We start from the raw sequence: 15365 nt of genomic DNA, 5'->3' as shown, positions 1-15365 counted from the left end.
TCAGAATTAAGTGCAAACAGCACAGACACCTAAAGCCCTTCCTGGTTTGGCCTCTATCTATCCCTAAAACCTCACCTACTGTTTCTATCACTTCTGTTTCATGTACCGCATGGCAGCCTGAACTACTGTCAGTTCTTCACAGAATATGCTTTCTTCTGCCTCTATATTTTGGAACACACATGCTACACACTCCTGCCTTGCCAGGCCAAACGACTAGCCCACTCATATCTATCATCCAGAATTTGGCCAAGAGAGTTGTGTTTTTAAGAAGGCATTCCTATGCATTTTAAATAGGTGAACTGTATGTGAATTATATCTCATAATATTGGTTTTTTGTTTTTGTTTCTTTTGAGACAGAGTCTCCCTCTGTCACCCAGGCTGGAGTGCAGTGGCATGATCTTGGCTCACTGCAGTCTCCACCTTCCAGGTTCACGCAATTCTCCTGCCACAGCCCCCCAAGTAGCTGGGATTACAGGCGCCCACCACCACACCTGGCTGATTTTTGTATTTTTAGTAGAGATGGGATTTCACCATGTTTGCCAGACTGGTCTCAAACTCCTGACCGCAAGTAATCCACCTGCCTTGGCCTCCCAAAATGCTGGGATTACAGGCATGGGCCACCACGTCTGACCTGCAATTTTTTTTTTTTTAACAATGCATACCTTTCGACAATGCCTGCAGCCTCACGTAAGGTTATACACATCTTCCACAGCCTTTCAGGCTCCCCCCATACCTATGTTCATAACATTCATACTGTGTTGCCATCTATTGGCTCATCTGACTCCTTGATGGCCAGGCCATGATTAATTAATCTTCACATTCTCCTCAATTAGTATAATGTCTGGCACAAAGTGGACACTCAGTAAATACTGCTGAATAATTGAAAGAATATAATCTTTAAACATAGCAATTCGTGGTTGAAACAAGTTATAATAAATCTATCCGGTGTTAGACCTGAGTTTACAGTTTCCTGAATTGAAGTTAATTAGGTATAATTTACTACTTAGAAAGTAAATTACTTTTAGGATTGACAAATACTAGCTTTCAAATTCAAAGTATTGATGTGAATGTACTTGTATTTTGAAGCAATATAATCATTTCCTAATAAATTATAGCACTAGCCATTAATTTTAATTCTGGGAGTTAGTGTTCATATGTATCAATCTGCTTACAGGGATGAATCACCATTAGACTGACATAAGCTGTGTTTAATTAGCTTTAAAGCATTTTTCCAAGAGCTTCTGTCCTTCCGTGTGGAGCTCCATTAATTTTCTTGGCTGCCACATTATAGAATAAAGTGAATATGCCCTTTATAGTAGAGCCAAGTCATTTCTTACAACTACTTACAACCATTATTCCCACACAATGGAAGAATGTTTATTTCTTTGTGTCACAAAATATATAAACTTTATGGATTTTTTTTCTATTTTCAAAGCTTTTCCACAAACGATAAGAATCCATTTGCACAGCATAATAAAAACCAAGTTTTCATTAATTGTAAAAAAATAAAAAAAAATAGCTTGTAACGCTATCTGTTCTTATTTGGAAGAAAATACAGACCACAAGAATTGTTTCCAGACATCAGCAAATTTGAGACACTTAACCTATGAATTGCTTTCCTAACAGGGTGCATTTCCTGGCATAGGAAACTTGGCTTCCTCTTTGCCATTCATCAAGAAAGAGAGGGGAATGGCAGAAAAGAAGTAAAGGAGCATCTCCTGTCTTCCCCAGTCCATTGGGCCAGAGTAAGAGTCTCACTCAGTAACTCCCAGTTTTTTACCCACTAGATTTAGGAGGAAAAATTTCATCTCAATAACCTCTACTACCCCATTCACATTATGCTTTGCCTCAGCACCTTGTTTGTCTATCTTTTTGAACTTGGTAATTTAGTTTTTGCTTGTTTATCGTTTTACTATCTATCTCCCCAACTAGGCAGTAAGCCTCCCTGAGGCAGTCACTGTGTTTCCCTCACCACTGAAGCTAAACATTACAGGGGTGGAAGGAATATTGGGAGGAAAGAAAAAAAGAAAAGAAGGAAATGGTTAAAATCTAAAGGGTCACACTCCCGGGAATGGTAAATTATTCTAGTGCAACCAGTCTAGACAGGAATAAGTCTTGAATAAAGTGAGAGCAGGCAGGGCAAAAACGAACCCAAATCAGTGTCTGCTTGGGGATAAAAGTGAGAAACAAGCACCCATGGGAAAGGAAAGCATCTTCTAAGCACTCCTCGTTTTATATTTTATATATATATTTTTTGAGACGGGGTCTTGCTCTGTCACCCAGGCTGGAGTGCAGTAGCACGATCTTGGCTCACTGCAAGCCCCACCTCCCAGGTTCAAGCGATTCTCCTGCCTCAGCCTCCCGAATAGCTGAGACTACAGGCACGTGCCATCACGCCCTGCTAATTTTTTGTATTTTTAGTAGAGATGGGGTTTCGCCGTGTTAGCCAGGATGATCTCGATCTCCTGCCCTCATGATCTGCCCGCCTCGGCCTCCCAAAGTGCTGGGATTACAGGCATGAGCCACCGCACCCGGCCTATGTTTAATATTTCTTTTATCTTTTTAGGTTTTATTAAGATATTTCAATAGTATCATGTTCAAAGTAAATATGTGCTCCTCACATTGAATTATGGTCTACACAGACTTGCCAATCAGTCTGCCCCTTCTAACATTGTTTCTACAGGAGAATGAGTTACAGATTCCAAATAACTAACTCACAAACATTTAGAACACAGTCGCATCCTAATTTTTTTTTTTTTTTTTTTTTTGAGAAGGAGTCTCTCTCTGTAGCCCAGGCTGGAGTGCAGTGGCGTGATCTCGGCTCACTGCAAGCTCCGCCTCCCAGGTTCACACCATTCTCCTGCCTCAGCCTCTCCGAGTAGCTGGGACTACAGGCGCCCGCCACCACGCCTGGCTAATTTTTTGTATTTTTAGTAGAGACGGGGTTTCACCGTGTTAGCCAGGGTGGTCTCGATCTCCCGGCCTCGTGATCCAGCCGCCTCGGCCTCCCAAAGTGCTGGGATTACAAGCGTGAGCTACCGCGCCCGGGCGTCACATCCTAAATTATATCCAAGCTCTCATGTCTATTATCTCTTATTTCCCTCTTCCTCTTTTTCCTTCTCTTCTTCCCATTCGCCTTTCTTTCTCTCACCTCTCTTTGTGTTTCTTATTCTCTTTCCCTCATACACACACACCCACATACACACACACACATACTTTATACTCTGAAACAATAACATAAACAATCACACCCAGTCTTATATCCAGTTACCAAGTCTCCTAATTTTTCTTAAATAACAGCAATTATGGCTCAGATATGTTGAGCTCATGCTGCCCTGCTGAACTCACTCTATGCCTGGTTGAGGCCTTCTACTTCATGCCTGGTCTGTCAAAACAGCCTGCTAACTAGTGCCCTGTTCCCAGTTTCTTCTCCTTTCCAATCATTCCACACCAGGAGCTCATACACTGCCTCTAAAACAGTTCCTTTTACTATGTTATCTTTTTTTCTCACAAAACTTCAATGACAAATGAATAAGGTTTACTTTTCAAACTTGGAGTCAAGGCTCTCCACTTTATGGCCCTAGCCAAGTTTCTACCTTTACTTTCTAACACGCAACAGAGACCCTTCTCTGCAGATTCAGGACCTCGTTAAGATCATTTCATTATTTCCTGGGCACACCTTTAACCATCTCACATATGTGTCTTCATTCAGATGAGTTCTCTCTCTCCTGTCTTCCTTTGATTCCCAGTCATCCTTTCATGAACAAATCTGGCGCAAACCCTTGGTACAATGTTTTCAAGCACCTCAATAACAGGACTACCTTCCTATACTCTTTCAGCACTTAGAATAGGCCCATGCATTTGTGCAATGTTTTTACAATTTTTAAACATTTCCTACGTAAGCTTCACAACAACCCTGTGAAGTAAGCATTATAAGCATCTACACTATTCACACTTAGAGAAACATATTCAGGGATGTGAAGTGACTTCTCCAAGCTCACACTGCTGAAATGTAGCAGTAATCATTCCCAAACCCTGGCTTTCTGACTCCATATCAGATTCATATTTGGCACATACTATAAAGAGTTGGCAATTATTTGCATCATTTTTTTCAGTCTTCCAAATTAAATTATAAGCTTCTGGAAGGCAATAGCATTATATAGAACTTGCCCCAGTACAAAATCATACACAAGATGAAATTCAATGAAAATTTTATTAAGTAACTTTAAGAGTAGTTTAATCCCTCTACCCTATTTAAGAAGCTTTGGTGATACCTTTCTCCCTCTTCTGTACAATATTTAAATCCTGAAATCTCAACTGAACACTTTGTGATAAATGTGATAAAAATACATCTCAGCTATTACTTCAATTCTTAACCTAGCTCCCACAAGGCAAATTTCAAATTTCTTGAGGGTAGGTACCTTTGATGAATACAATAAGATCTGCTGGTATTTAAATGTTGGCCATGAGTTGTAGGAATAAAATGTGGGGGCAAACTATATTTTTAAAACTCACCTGAAGTTCACAATCACCTGGGACACTTGCTAAAAATGTAGATATCTAGGATTCAGATTCAGTACTTTCTTAGTCATGTTTCTCTACTCCTGATTTTCATTGAACACAAGATCCCAAAGAGTATACTATGAAACGATAGATGAGTGGTAAAGTGACAGTGACTAAAGGCTCAGCAACAGACCATGATGTTTGTGTTAACCACGCATTTGTTTGGGCATGAGTGCTTGCGGTTTGTGACTCACACTGTTTGCAAAATTCTTCCTGGTTTCTAAAAGAGGATTCAACATTTCAATATTTTATGGTGTTTCACAAGGAGCTTCTACAACATCTAAAATCTGGAAGTCACTGAACAAATAATAGGGCATCTGAGAGAAGAATTTAAATAACCAAAAGGGATTTCATAACAGGAAAAGAACTTCATCTTTTAAAACTGCAATGAGAAGGTACTCACAGGCTCTCCCCGTGTTCCATCCTGCCCCGGGGCACCAGGGGATCCTGCTTCTCCCTTTTAATGATTTGATAAAAAGAAATAGAGAATTCAATTCTGAGGTCTGCTTACCAAAATAACAATATATAACATTACATATTAAAGAACATTAGATACAAATGGAAAAATTAAAATTACTTCTGGACTATTGATAGTAACTTTTCCTGACATCAAATAACTTTTTCAGAAATTCATAAAGTGACCATGTAAACAATAAAAACGTGTACATAATGGCAGATAATTAAGTATAAAATAACTGTGGTACTGTATAGTCATTCTTATGAGAATAGACCATCTTATCTGAAAGGTAAATGTGACCAATATTCTATATCAGTCCTATTCATACATACTTTTTCATTTTTATTTTAAAATTGATCATTATGTTGGACCTAATTTGACCTTGCCTTCAAAGAGCTACATTTTAAAGTAAAAACAAAACTTTCATTAGGAATGGAGTTATTTATAGGTTATTAGTTGAAATTATCTGGCACTTTAGTATATACGTATTTAAAATAAACATCTATAATGCATATTTTAGGTAGCTGTTAAATTATAATTGTTTTTAGCGATATATACCTTTACATTACTATGCTCAAGTTAAGCATCTTATTTTACATCTACGTTTTAGAAGCTAAATTTTTTTCCCAAATGAATCAATTGCTAGTGAATACAAATGTATCTGACACTTCTTCTACTAAAACAATAAATATTAGCTGAGTATAATCCTAAAATGTATAATATCTGCAGATTAGTACGACTATTAAACTGTCTGAGCAAAATGAAGGATAGCAAGGAAGAGCCTGTTGACACATATACACACATGTACACACCCCAGACTTTTTGAAATCTAACAGTCATTATGAGCCATGCATTTGTTTCTGTCAAGCAAAATGCTGCATCACAACAAGCAAAGTTCTCTGCAAGCAATTTGCCACACTTGTTTCATACCAGAAAGAACATTTTATCCTAGATGAAAGCAAGATAGGAAGTAAAATAAAAGCATTTTTTCCTGTAAGTGTCTCAAATACCTGAGTTGAAGTAAGTTTAAGGGAGAAAGAGTCTCAGAATGCAATGCACTGAAGCATATTATAACACCGTCATCCATAATTTCATATTCTAATGAATTTCCCAAAATTATAGAAAATAAAGCACAGAAGAGCCTCTAAAATTTGGCAAACATAATCAGTACTTAGAAAAAAATTCAACCATGTCACATTATATAAACAACAATTCTCCCACTTGTATGAATTCCTGCATTTTGTTAGAACTGTGAAAAGCCAACTAAAGCCAAATATTTCATCTATACCCGTTTTATTTACAAACACTAGTTGAGGATAGAAGGAGCAAAGATTAATGCTTTCCGGAAAATTAACCAAATTAGAGGGAGAGAAGTTATTGCTAATCCAATAGTTCTACAGAAAAGCATATAAAAATATTGGAGGAAAAAATGTTGGATCCACTTAGTTTGAAAGCTAGTTTTAAAAGCCTGAAAAATTCAAGACAAGAGATATGTTAGATCCTAATACTATGGAGAAATAATGCAATATTTTTATCTGAACTTAACACTCATATCAATAGTCAGAAGGAATCTCTCATATTAGTAGTTCTCAAATATGGTCCTCAGACCAGGCAAGATCAACTTCTTCATGTAACATGGGAACTTCTTCAGAATATAAAATTTCAGGCCATACTGCAGCATATTAAGCCAGAATCTCTGGGTGGGGGCCAGCAATCTGTGTTAATAATTCTTCCAGGTGATTCTAATGCGGCCATCTGAGGACCAGCACTGCTATAAGTCATTAGATCATTTAACTTCTCCTACTTCCAGGTACTGTCATATGTGACTTATAAAACAATCTATGGTTAAATTTTCTATATATAAAATAAAGAAGGTAAGGCACTTGCCAAATAGTAGAAACAATTAATTTGAAATTATTAGGTTGGTGCAAAAGTAATTGCAGTTTTTGCCATTAAAAGTAATGGCAAAATACATGATTAGATGACTACTTTGATTTATAAAATCATAACTACTTTGATTTATAAAATCTCTACTTTTCTCTATCTATCCATTGACCTAATATCATTTTATTTTAATTAGCAGGAATTTTAAAAACGTAAGTAGCCATCAGCAAGGTTTATCAATAATGAAGTTCCACAATTATTTGAGGATTTAACTGATTATGTTCTTCCTACTTTATATTAGACACAACATATTAACTGAATAAAATATCACATTCTTTATTATCTATAGCAGTGATTCTCAAAATTTAGCTTCATCTGAATCACCCAGAAGGTTTGTTAAACTGCACATTGTGGGCCCCAACCCAGAGATCCTGATACGGTAGGTCTGGGGCAACCCCCGAAATCTGCATTTCTAATAAGTTTACAGAAGGTGCTGAGACTGCTAGTCTTGGGACAACACTTTGAGAAACACTACTTTAGCCCAGATCTCAAAACAGACTTACAGACTCTTTCTGGACTTATGAATCCCTCTCTTCTATGAAATACTATAACACTGTATAGCTTTTCGCTTAGCACTGAATTTTATTATGCTAAGTTGTTCCGCAGGTGTCTTGTTTATATGTGTTATTTGCTTGACTTGCACATTCTTTTAAAGGTAGAAAATATGACTTATAGGAGTTTTTTTAATCACCTACAATACGTAGACTAGTGCCAAACATAAAACTACAAGTACCCTTCTTTACAATCATTGGAGTATATCAAGGAAGGAGGAAGAGACTATTTATTCTTCAATGTTCAATTTCAAAGGGATAAAGGAAATGGGAAAAACATTTGTGGATAAAGCTCTAGCATTTACTGTTGGACAATTATGCAGTCAGTTATTACAAGATAATGGCCAGTCGTCTTTACCTAAGAACACTCTCTTGATTTTTTAATAATAGATTTTAATAATGTTTCATCAAGAAATGAAAGGATAATTTCTACTTGGCATTTTCCTTGAAATAATCAAATGCAAGATACAACCAGCTTGTGAAATTTAGTACTGTTACCAGAACTTAACCTGATCACTTGATTACTTTTATGACCTGGATAACCTGGTGCAGGTCAGTTTGTTTGGCATTTGAAAAAGTATAAAACATGGCCCCATCTCCAATTTATTGTTTTTCTATTCCGTTATTAACTCCTTTCTTGATATAACATAATTGAGAAAATATCATGCTTAACATTATTTCTCAATCTAATTTCTAGAGCTAACGTCAAAAATGATTTATTCCACAATAAAACAGTTCTTTAAAAAAAAGGAAATTTAACTAAAACCAGGCATGTGAAACTTGTGCTCCATGTGTATTTCCTTTCATGCTGTGGTCTTTGGCATTTACCCACAAAAAAATAAAAGGATGGAAAGTAATTTAGTTTGCTTATAGCAATCCTCAAAATCAGGTGGAAGGTATGGTTTACTGATCATGAAAATATAGTTTAATTTTGAGGACGATCCTTGCTTTGTTAAGGAAACACTTTATTTTGACTTTGATCTTATGGCATAGTTTATTCTTCATTTGTAAACACATCTCTAGCATGCCTGCAGATGTATTAAAGATGTAAGACTGAGGAAGCTTCTCCTAGCGGACCAAGTAAACAGACAGGACATTTGGAAGGTATCATGCACATCAGTGAGCATACAAACTAGACCTGGAACCCTCACTCTGCCATGGAACTAGCTGTGCATGTTTAACTAAATCCCTTCCTCTCTTTGAACCTGGTGTTATGCATAAAATGCCATTAATACTCCAAACTTCATCGATTTTGTTTTTTAGGAAAATAAAATAAAAGGCTTTGTGAAAATGCCTTATGCAACCCTTGGCACAGAAAGGGAGATCCACTGCCACCAAAAAGTTGAGGTTTTAACAACCCTTTATTCATGATGTATTTTTGGCTATATTATTTTCAAATAATATAAGTTATTTCAATACTTGAACTGCTATAGTTTGTCATTATAATTTTGGCAAAATGAGTATTTTTAAACATAAAGCCAATCCTTCTTTATTCCAGTTAAGATATCACTAAAAACAGTAGGGTCAATAGTTTCATCATTATTTTCTATAACTAGGAGAGAATATTTGGGTATAACATGATTTCCAATCAGTTGGTGAGCAGAATTTTCATTGGTTGTTGTTATGGCTACGTCACCTTGGACAAGTTATTTACTCTAGTTCTTTGTTTCCTCATCTGTGAAAGGATAAATTTTTTCCACTTACAACTCATAATGATTTATGAGATTAATGAGAAAATGTATGTACAGTGCTGTAAAAAGAACCAAGCTCTTGGAAAGTATCCAATGAGTTATGCCTTTTGTTATAATCTCTCCTTTTCTGTCTTTGGTTCTTGCATATCTAGCTTAAATACCACATTTAATTATTTCAACCACGTTCTAACTAAAATTCTTGCCCTTTACCACACTCTGCATCCACCATACTGGTTTCTGCAAATTCCAATGTTGAGTAAACCAAACTGAAAACAGCCTCAGCCTATGCTTATGTTCAAAGTATGGCTATGGAGGAAAAATACTATAATAATCATACAGATTATAACTTCCAGCTTCAACTGGACTTCAATGCAACTTCTATATTTCCTTTATCTCTTCTTTGCCACATTTTTCATATATATAGAAAGTTTCTGCTATATAAAATATTCTCCAATCAACAAAAGCTTTTTTCTCCTTCTCCCAACATTCTAAGAAAAAACGGGATACAAACATTCTGCCACCAAACGAACACACTTACCTGCATTTGCACCCATCTATTCCTCTTTTATTTTATTACAGTAAACAGGAGTCCTTCATTCAATCTAAGATAATTCCTTACAACTCTGTTCTATATCTCATTCTTTCCCCTTCTCTAAATAAGATGGAGCTTCTTATCTGTGTATAACTGCTTACTCAACATCTTCCCATGGATGTGCCACAAGAATCTAAAATCAACACATTATGTTTCTCACTCCTCCACATCCCCAGCAGAAAACACACCAAGTCCTACCCAGTAATCTCATTAACTAAAGAAACTTCTAACTTCATTATACATAAAAGAAGAGACAATCTACAACTAAGAAGACCAGCAAGCTATCCAAACATGTACAACCCTGTTTATTATTACGGGTCAAAATATATACAGGATATTTCAAATTTGCAAAGAATTGGCAGATAATATCCAAAAAAAGAACAAAAGGAAAAAAACAGTAAAAACTTTTCATATTTTCCTCACACAAAAATAAAGAAAACTGAAACAAAATACTGTAACCTGGATTAACAAACTTTATACAAGTTTTTTTTTTTTTTTTTTTTTAGACGGAGTCTCGCTCTGTCGCCCAGGCTGGAGTGCAGTGGCGCGATCTTGGCTCACTGCAAGCTCCGCCTCCCGGGTTCCTGCCATTCTCCTGCCTCAGCCTCCTCAGTAGCTGGGACTACAGGCTCCCGCCACCACGCCCGGCTAATTTTTTTGTATTTTTAGTAGAGACGGGGTTTCACCATGTTAGCCAGGAGGGTCTCGATCTCCTGACCTCGGGATCCACCCACCTCGGCCTCCCAACGTGCTGGGGTTACAGGCGTGAGCCACCGTGCCCAGCCAAGTATTTTTATTAGTTAAAAAATTCAGAATAAAAATGTATAAAAGGAAGATATGAAATAAGATTTTATTCAGGAATCAAAAAGACAAAATCATCTCAGATGAGAATGATGATTAAATTACTAGAAACCAAGGGAGAATAGATTTAACTTAAAATTATAAACGGCAATGAGGAGAAAACAAGCATAGCCAATAAAAATAGACTTTTGAAACACATTAAAAGGATCAGAAATGATAGAAGACAAATTTCAACATATCTGTAATTGGAGTCCTTGAGATATAAACCAAAAAAAGTAACAGAATTTATATTTAAAACTATAATTCAAAAGAACATTCCAGAAAAAAAAAAATCCCTGAATCTTCCTTTCTAAAGCTTTTTGGAGTAACTGGGATTTTAAATTCTGAAACATATGCTATTAGACTTTAAATGCAAAATTGTTTTTGTTTTAAACTCTCATCGTCATATGAAAGAGTCACAAAGGAAAGGCAATTAGATTGACATCAGCAACATACATGTTGGCAGTGTAAGCAATATTTCTAAGAAATTCAGAAAAAGAAAAAACAGTGAAAAACAGTGAGACAAGGGTTTCATAGTTAGCCAAGCTGTCATTCAAATAATAAAAGTGTAGAAAAACATACTAAAATATCAAGAATTCAGAATGCTGTATTCACAAGCCCTTCCAAAGGAGGAAAACCTTTATTAAACCCAAACGTGACTGTTGAATATTGGTAAAGGTGCCGGTGACAAACCCTGAGTATATTTAATTGCAGATCTGAAACAAAGATAAAGTGTAAAAAGTATGTTATAAATATTATATAATCTGATAAGGTATAAATAATTAAACAAGAAGAAAAGGATAAGGAAAAGGAGAAAATAGAATTCATTAATTTCCACATAGATAATAGGGTATAATTTAAATTTAACACAACAAAGAGTTGATGCTCAAGGTATGTAAAGGGAGAATAACAGAATTCTGAAACGGATATTTACAAGGCGTAGTAAACATAGTATAAACACCACTAAAATAAAAATATAAATTTTCCTAAATCCCAAAGAAATTAAAAGCAGAATAGGAAAAGGCAACAAAAACACATTGAGAAAGAAATATAGTCAGTATAGCATAATTTACATAATAAGATAACAAAATTACAACGTGAGTATTTTGACAGAGATAAGACCAAACCTATCAGACAATGGGTGAAAATAGACTTAATCTATTAAAATAAAAAAATTCAGATTGCTTTAAGAAGCAAAGACCAACTCTACGCTTGATACAAGAGACACAACTAAAACAAAGTGACTCAAAAAGCTAAAGCTAGACAATAGAAGGATGGGCAAAGGTGCAGCAAGCAAATAAAAATAATCAAAAAGATAACGTGTAATCCTGATACCAGAGAAGGTAAAATTCAAGTGAAAAATTATTAAAGGAAACAAAAAATATATTTTATAATGCTAAAGCCACAATTCAAAATGAAGATGTAGTAGTTAAAAATATCTATACAATGAATAACGTAGAAACTACATTCATGAAACAGAAGGTGAAAGAAAAAAGAGACAAAAATGCACGAATAATAGGACACTAATACACCACTCTCTGTTCAAGACAGGCCAAACAAACAAAGAATTAAGTTATAGAAGATCTAAATAAGATATTCAATAAGGTAGTTCTTATGAATGCATATTGAGTTTTACACTCTGAAAATAGAGATTTACCTTCTCATATGCACAGGGAACATTCCTGAAAATTAAACATACAATAAGTCAAAGAAAAAATTCACTAAAACTTATAAAGAAGAAATTATACAAACATTCTCTGATACAGCACAATAATATCAGAAATTAGCAACAAAATCTAAATAAAAGGATTTTCACCCTAAAAAGACTTTTAACTCTTTAAACGACTCTTAGGAAATAGAGAAAAACTAGAATTACAAAATTTCTTTTAAAAAAAGTTAATGAAAACATTGCATATCAGAATCAAGGGGATACAACTTAAACAAAGATGAGAAAAATATTCAGTTTAACTACTTAGATAAAAAAATAACAAAAAATGAATGTAAATGAATTCAATTCTCAATTGCAAAAGCTAGAAAAAATGTAGGAAAAAAGAATAAAGACATAAAATAGGATAAAAGTAAAAAACAAAAATTTAATGAAGTCAAAAATTAAATTACAATGTTAGATCTTTGAAAAAATCCAACACAGGAAGGAAACCAGAAACATATTAAAGTAAAAAAAAAAAAGTAGAGAGTGAAAGCATAAGTATTCAAAGTAAGAAATGATGACCAAGGGAGAATAATCATTAAAACAGAGAAAACTTTTTAAAAACCATGAGAGGAACTCGCACAATTTTATACAAGTCCCTTGAAAAATATAGATGAAATAATAGTTCCCTAGTGGGGGGTGAAGCTTATTATTATTGACCCTATGGGAGAAAGAATGCTTAAACAGACAAATTCCCATGGAAAAAAATAAGAGAAAGTTATCCAAGAACAAAAAAGAACCAGGCTCAAATGACAGAGGGGAACAGTAGGAAATATTCTGCAGTGCTTGATTTCAATTGTAAAGTATCAATAAGAAATTATCATTACAACACATATAATATCAGGAATGAAATAAAGCACATTACTACAAACCTACAGACATTAAAAGGACAAGAATAAGGCAATATTGTAAACAAAATATGCCAAGAAATTTGCAAGTTAAATGATATGGAAAAATTCATTGAAAGGTACAAATTGCTGAAGGTTGCTCAAGAAGAAAGATAAAATCTAAATAGGTGCATTATTAATTAAAATGTTCCTTAGCCATACAACACACCTGCAAAGCTCAGGCCCAGAGGGTTTCACTGGTGAATTCTACCAAACATATAAGGAAGAAATGACACCAACACTACACAAATGCTTTTAGAAAAGAAAAGCCAGTATTGTTTTGATATTAAAGCCAGACAAAAATATCACAAAAAATAAAACTGCTGATCAAAATCATCCATGAACATAGACACAAATAATATGAAATAAAACATTTGCAAATTGAATCCAGTAATATATAAAAAGAATATTATAAGATAACCAATTGTGGTCTATCCCAATAATGCAAAATTAGTGTTACATACAAAAATCAATGTTGTATATTAAGAAAATATGAGAGAAAATTATATAATCAAGTCAGTGAAGGCAGAAAAAGCTTTTTTTTTTTTTACGAAATTCAACATCTAATCATGATATTTTAAAAGAAAACTCTCAATAGACTAGGAACAAAAGGGAATTTTCTCATCCTGATGCAGGGCTTTTATGTAAAACCAACAACTAACATTCCATGTTAAAAGACTGATGGTTTTTACCTAAGGTCAGAAGCAAGGCAAAAATATGTGCTTTTATGCCTTCTATTTGTTATTGTATTGAGGGCTTGTTTAGTGAATAAAACTATTAAAATAAATAAATTTCGTATAAATTAGTATAGAAGAAGAAAACTGTCTTTATTTGTAGTCAATATAATCATCTATGTAGAAAAACCTGAGAAATCAACAAAAAAAGTTGCAGGAACTAATAAGAGAATTTAACAAGATTGTAGGTGATACAAAAACTAATAACATTTCCATATACTAGCAACAAACTGAAAAATTTTTCAAAGTCCATTTATGAGTATGAAGAAATACAATAAAAAACTTAGATATGAACTTAACAGAAGACTTACAAGATCTGAAAACTACAAAACTTTGCTGAGATAAAATAAAGAAAACTCACATAAGTGAAACAATGTACCATGTTCATGGATTGAAAAATTCAATATTGTTAAGATGGCAACTCTCCCCAAATAAATTTAGAGACATGAAGACGCTCTTCCCTCTAAGATTTGGAGCTTAAGTCTACACCCCACCTTGAGTGGGGCTTGAATTTGGTGACTTGCTTCCAAAGAACAGAATATGGGATGAAAAAGTAGTAAGAAAGCTTGTAAATACTATAAAACAGGTGATCATCATTAATATCACCAATGAATATTCATCTGGATAGCATGTACATTCTGATTTGATAAAAAGGGCACTTGAACTCTCTGTTATCCTTTTCCAGAAAAAAAAAATCCATAATCCGAATCTAATCATGAGGAAAGCATGAAACAAACTCAAACTGAGTGATATTCTACAAAATACCTGGTCAATCCTCTTCAAAACCATCAAAGTCATGACAGACAAGAAATGACTGATAAGCTATCACAGATCAGTGGGAAATAGGAAGACATGACAAATAAATGTAATGTGGTATCCTGGACTGGATCCTGGCACAGAAAAATTACATTAGTAGAAAAACTAATGAAACCCAAATAAAGTATGGAGTCCAGTTGACAGTAATGTGCCAATATTGGTTTCTCAGTTTTGACAAATATACCATAGTAATATAAAATGTTAACTTCAACAGAAGTTGGATAAAGGGTACGAGGAATTCTGTACTATATTTGCAACTTTTCCGCAATCTACAATTATTTCACACTAAAAGCTTTGGCCAGGCATGGTGGCTCATGCCTGTAATCCCAGCACTTTGGGCATCTGAGGCGGGTGAATCACCTGAGGTCAGGAGTTTGAGACCAGCCTGGCCAACATGGTGAAATCCCGTCTCTACTAAAAATACAAAAAAAAAAAATTAGCCAGGTTTGGCGGCAGGTGCCTGTAATCCCAGCTACTCAGGAGGCTGAGGCAGGAGAATGGCTTGAACCTGGAAGGCAGAGGTTGCAGTGAGCCAAGATTGTGCCATTGCACTTCAGCCTGGGTGACAAGGGTGAGACTCTG

At 34.9% G+C, this 15365-nt stretch overlaps 1 protein-coding gene across 1 annotated transcript in view; it reads right to left on the bottom strand.

The window, feature by feature from the left end:
• The window catches only part of COL21A1 (collagen type XXI alpha 1 chain), a 182266-nt gene that overhangs the window by 41688 nt on the left and 125213 nt on the right, over positions 1-15365 (bottom strand). The window contains exon 17 of the mRNA XM_030803600.1: positions 4967-5020. Within this exon, the coding sequence (XP_030659460.1) occupies positions 4967-5020 (54 nt within the window). The remainder of the gene's footprint in view (positions 1-4966; positions 5021-15365) is intronic.

Source organism: Nomascus leucogenys, chromosome 22a (genome assembly GCF_006542625.1).
Source record: "Nomascus leucogenys isolate Asia chromosome 22a, Asia_NLE_v1, whole genome shotgun sequence".
Classification (NCBI taxonomy): Eukaryota; Metazoa; Chordata; class Mammalia; order Primates; family Hylobatidae; genus Nomascus; species Nomascus leucogenys.
This window is presented reverse-complemented; position numbering and strand designations above follow the sequence as displayed.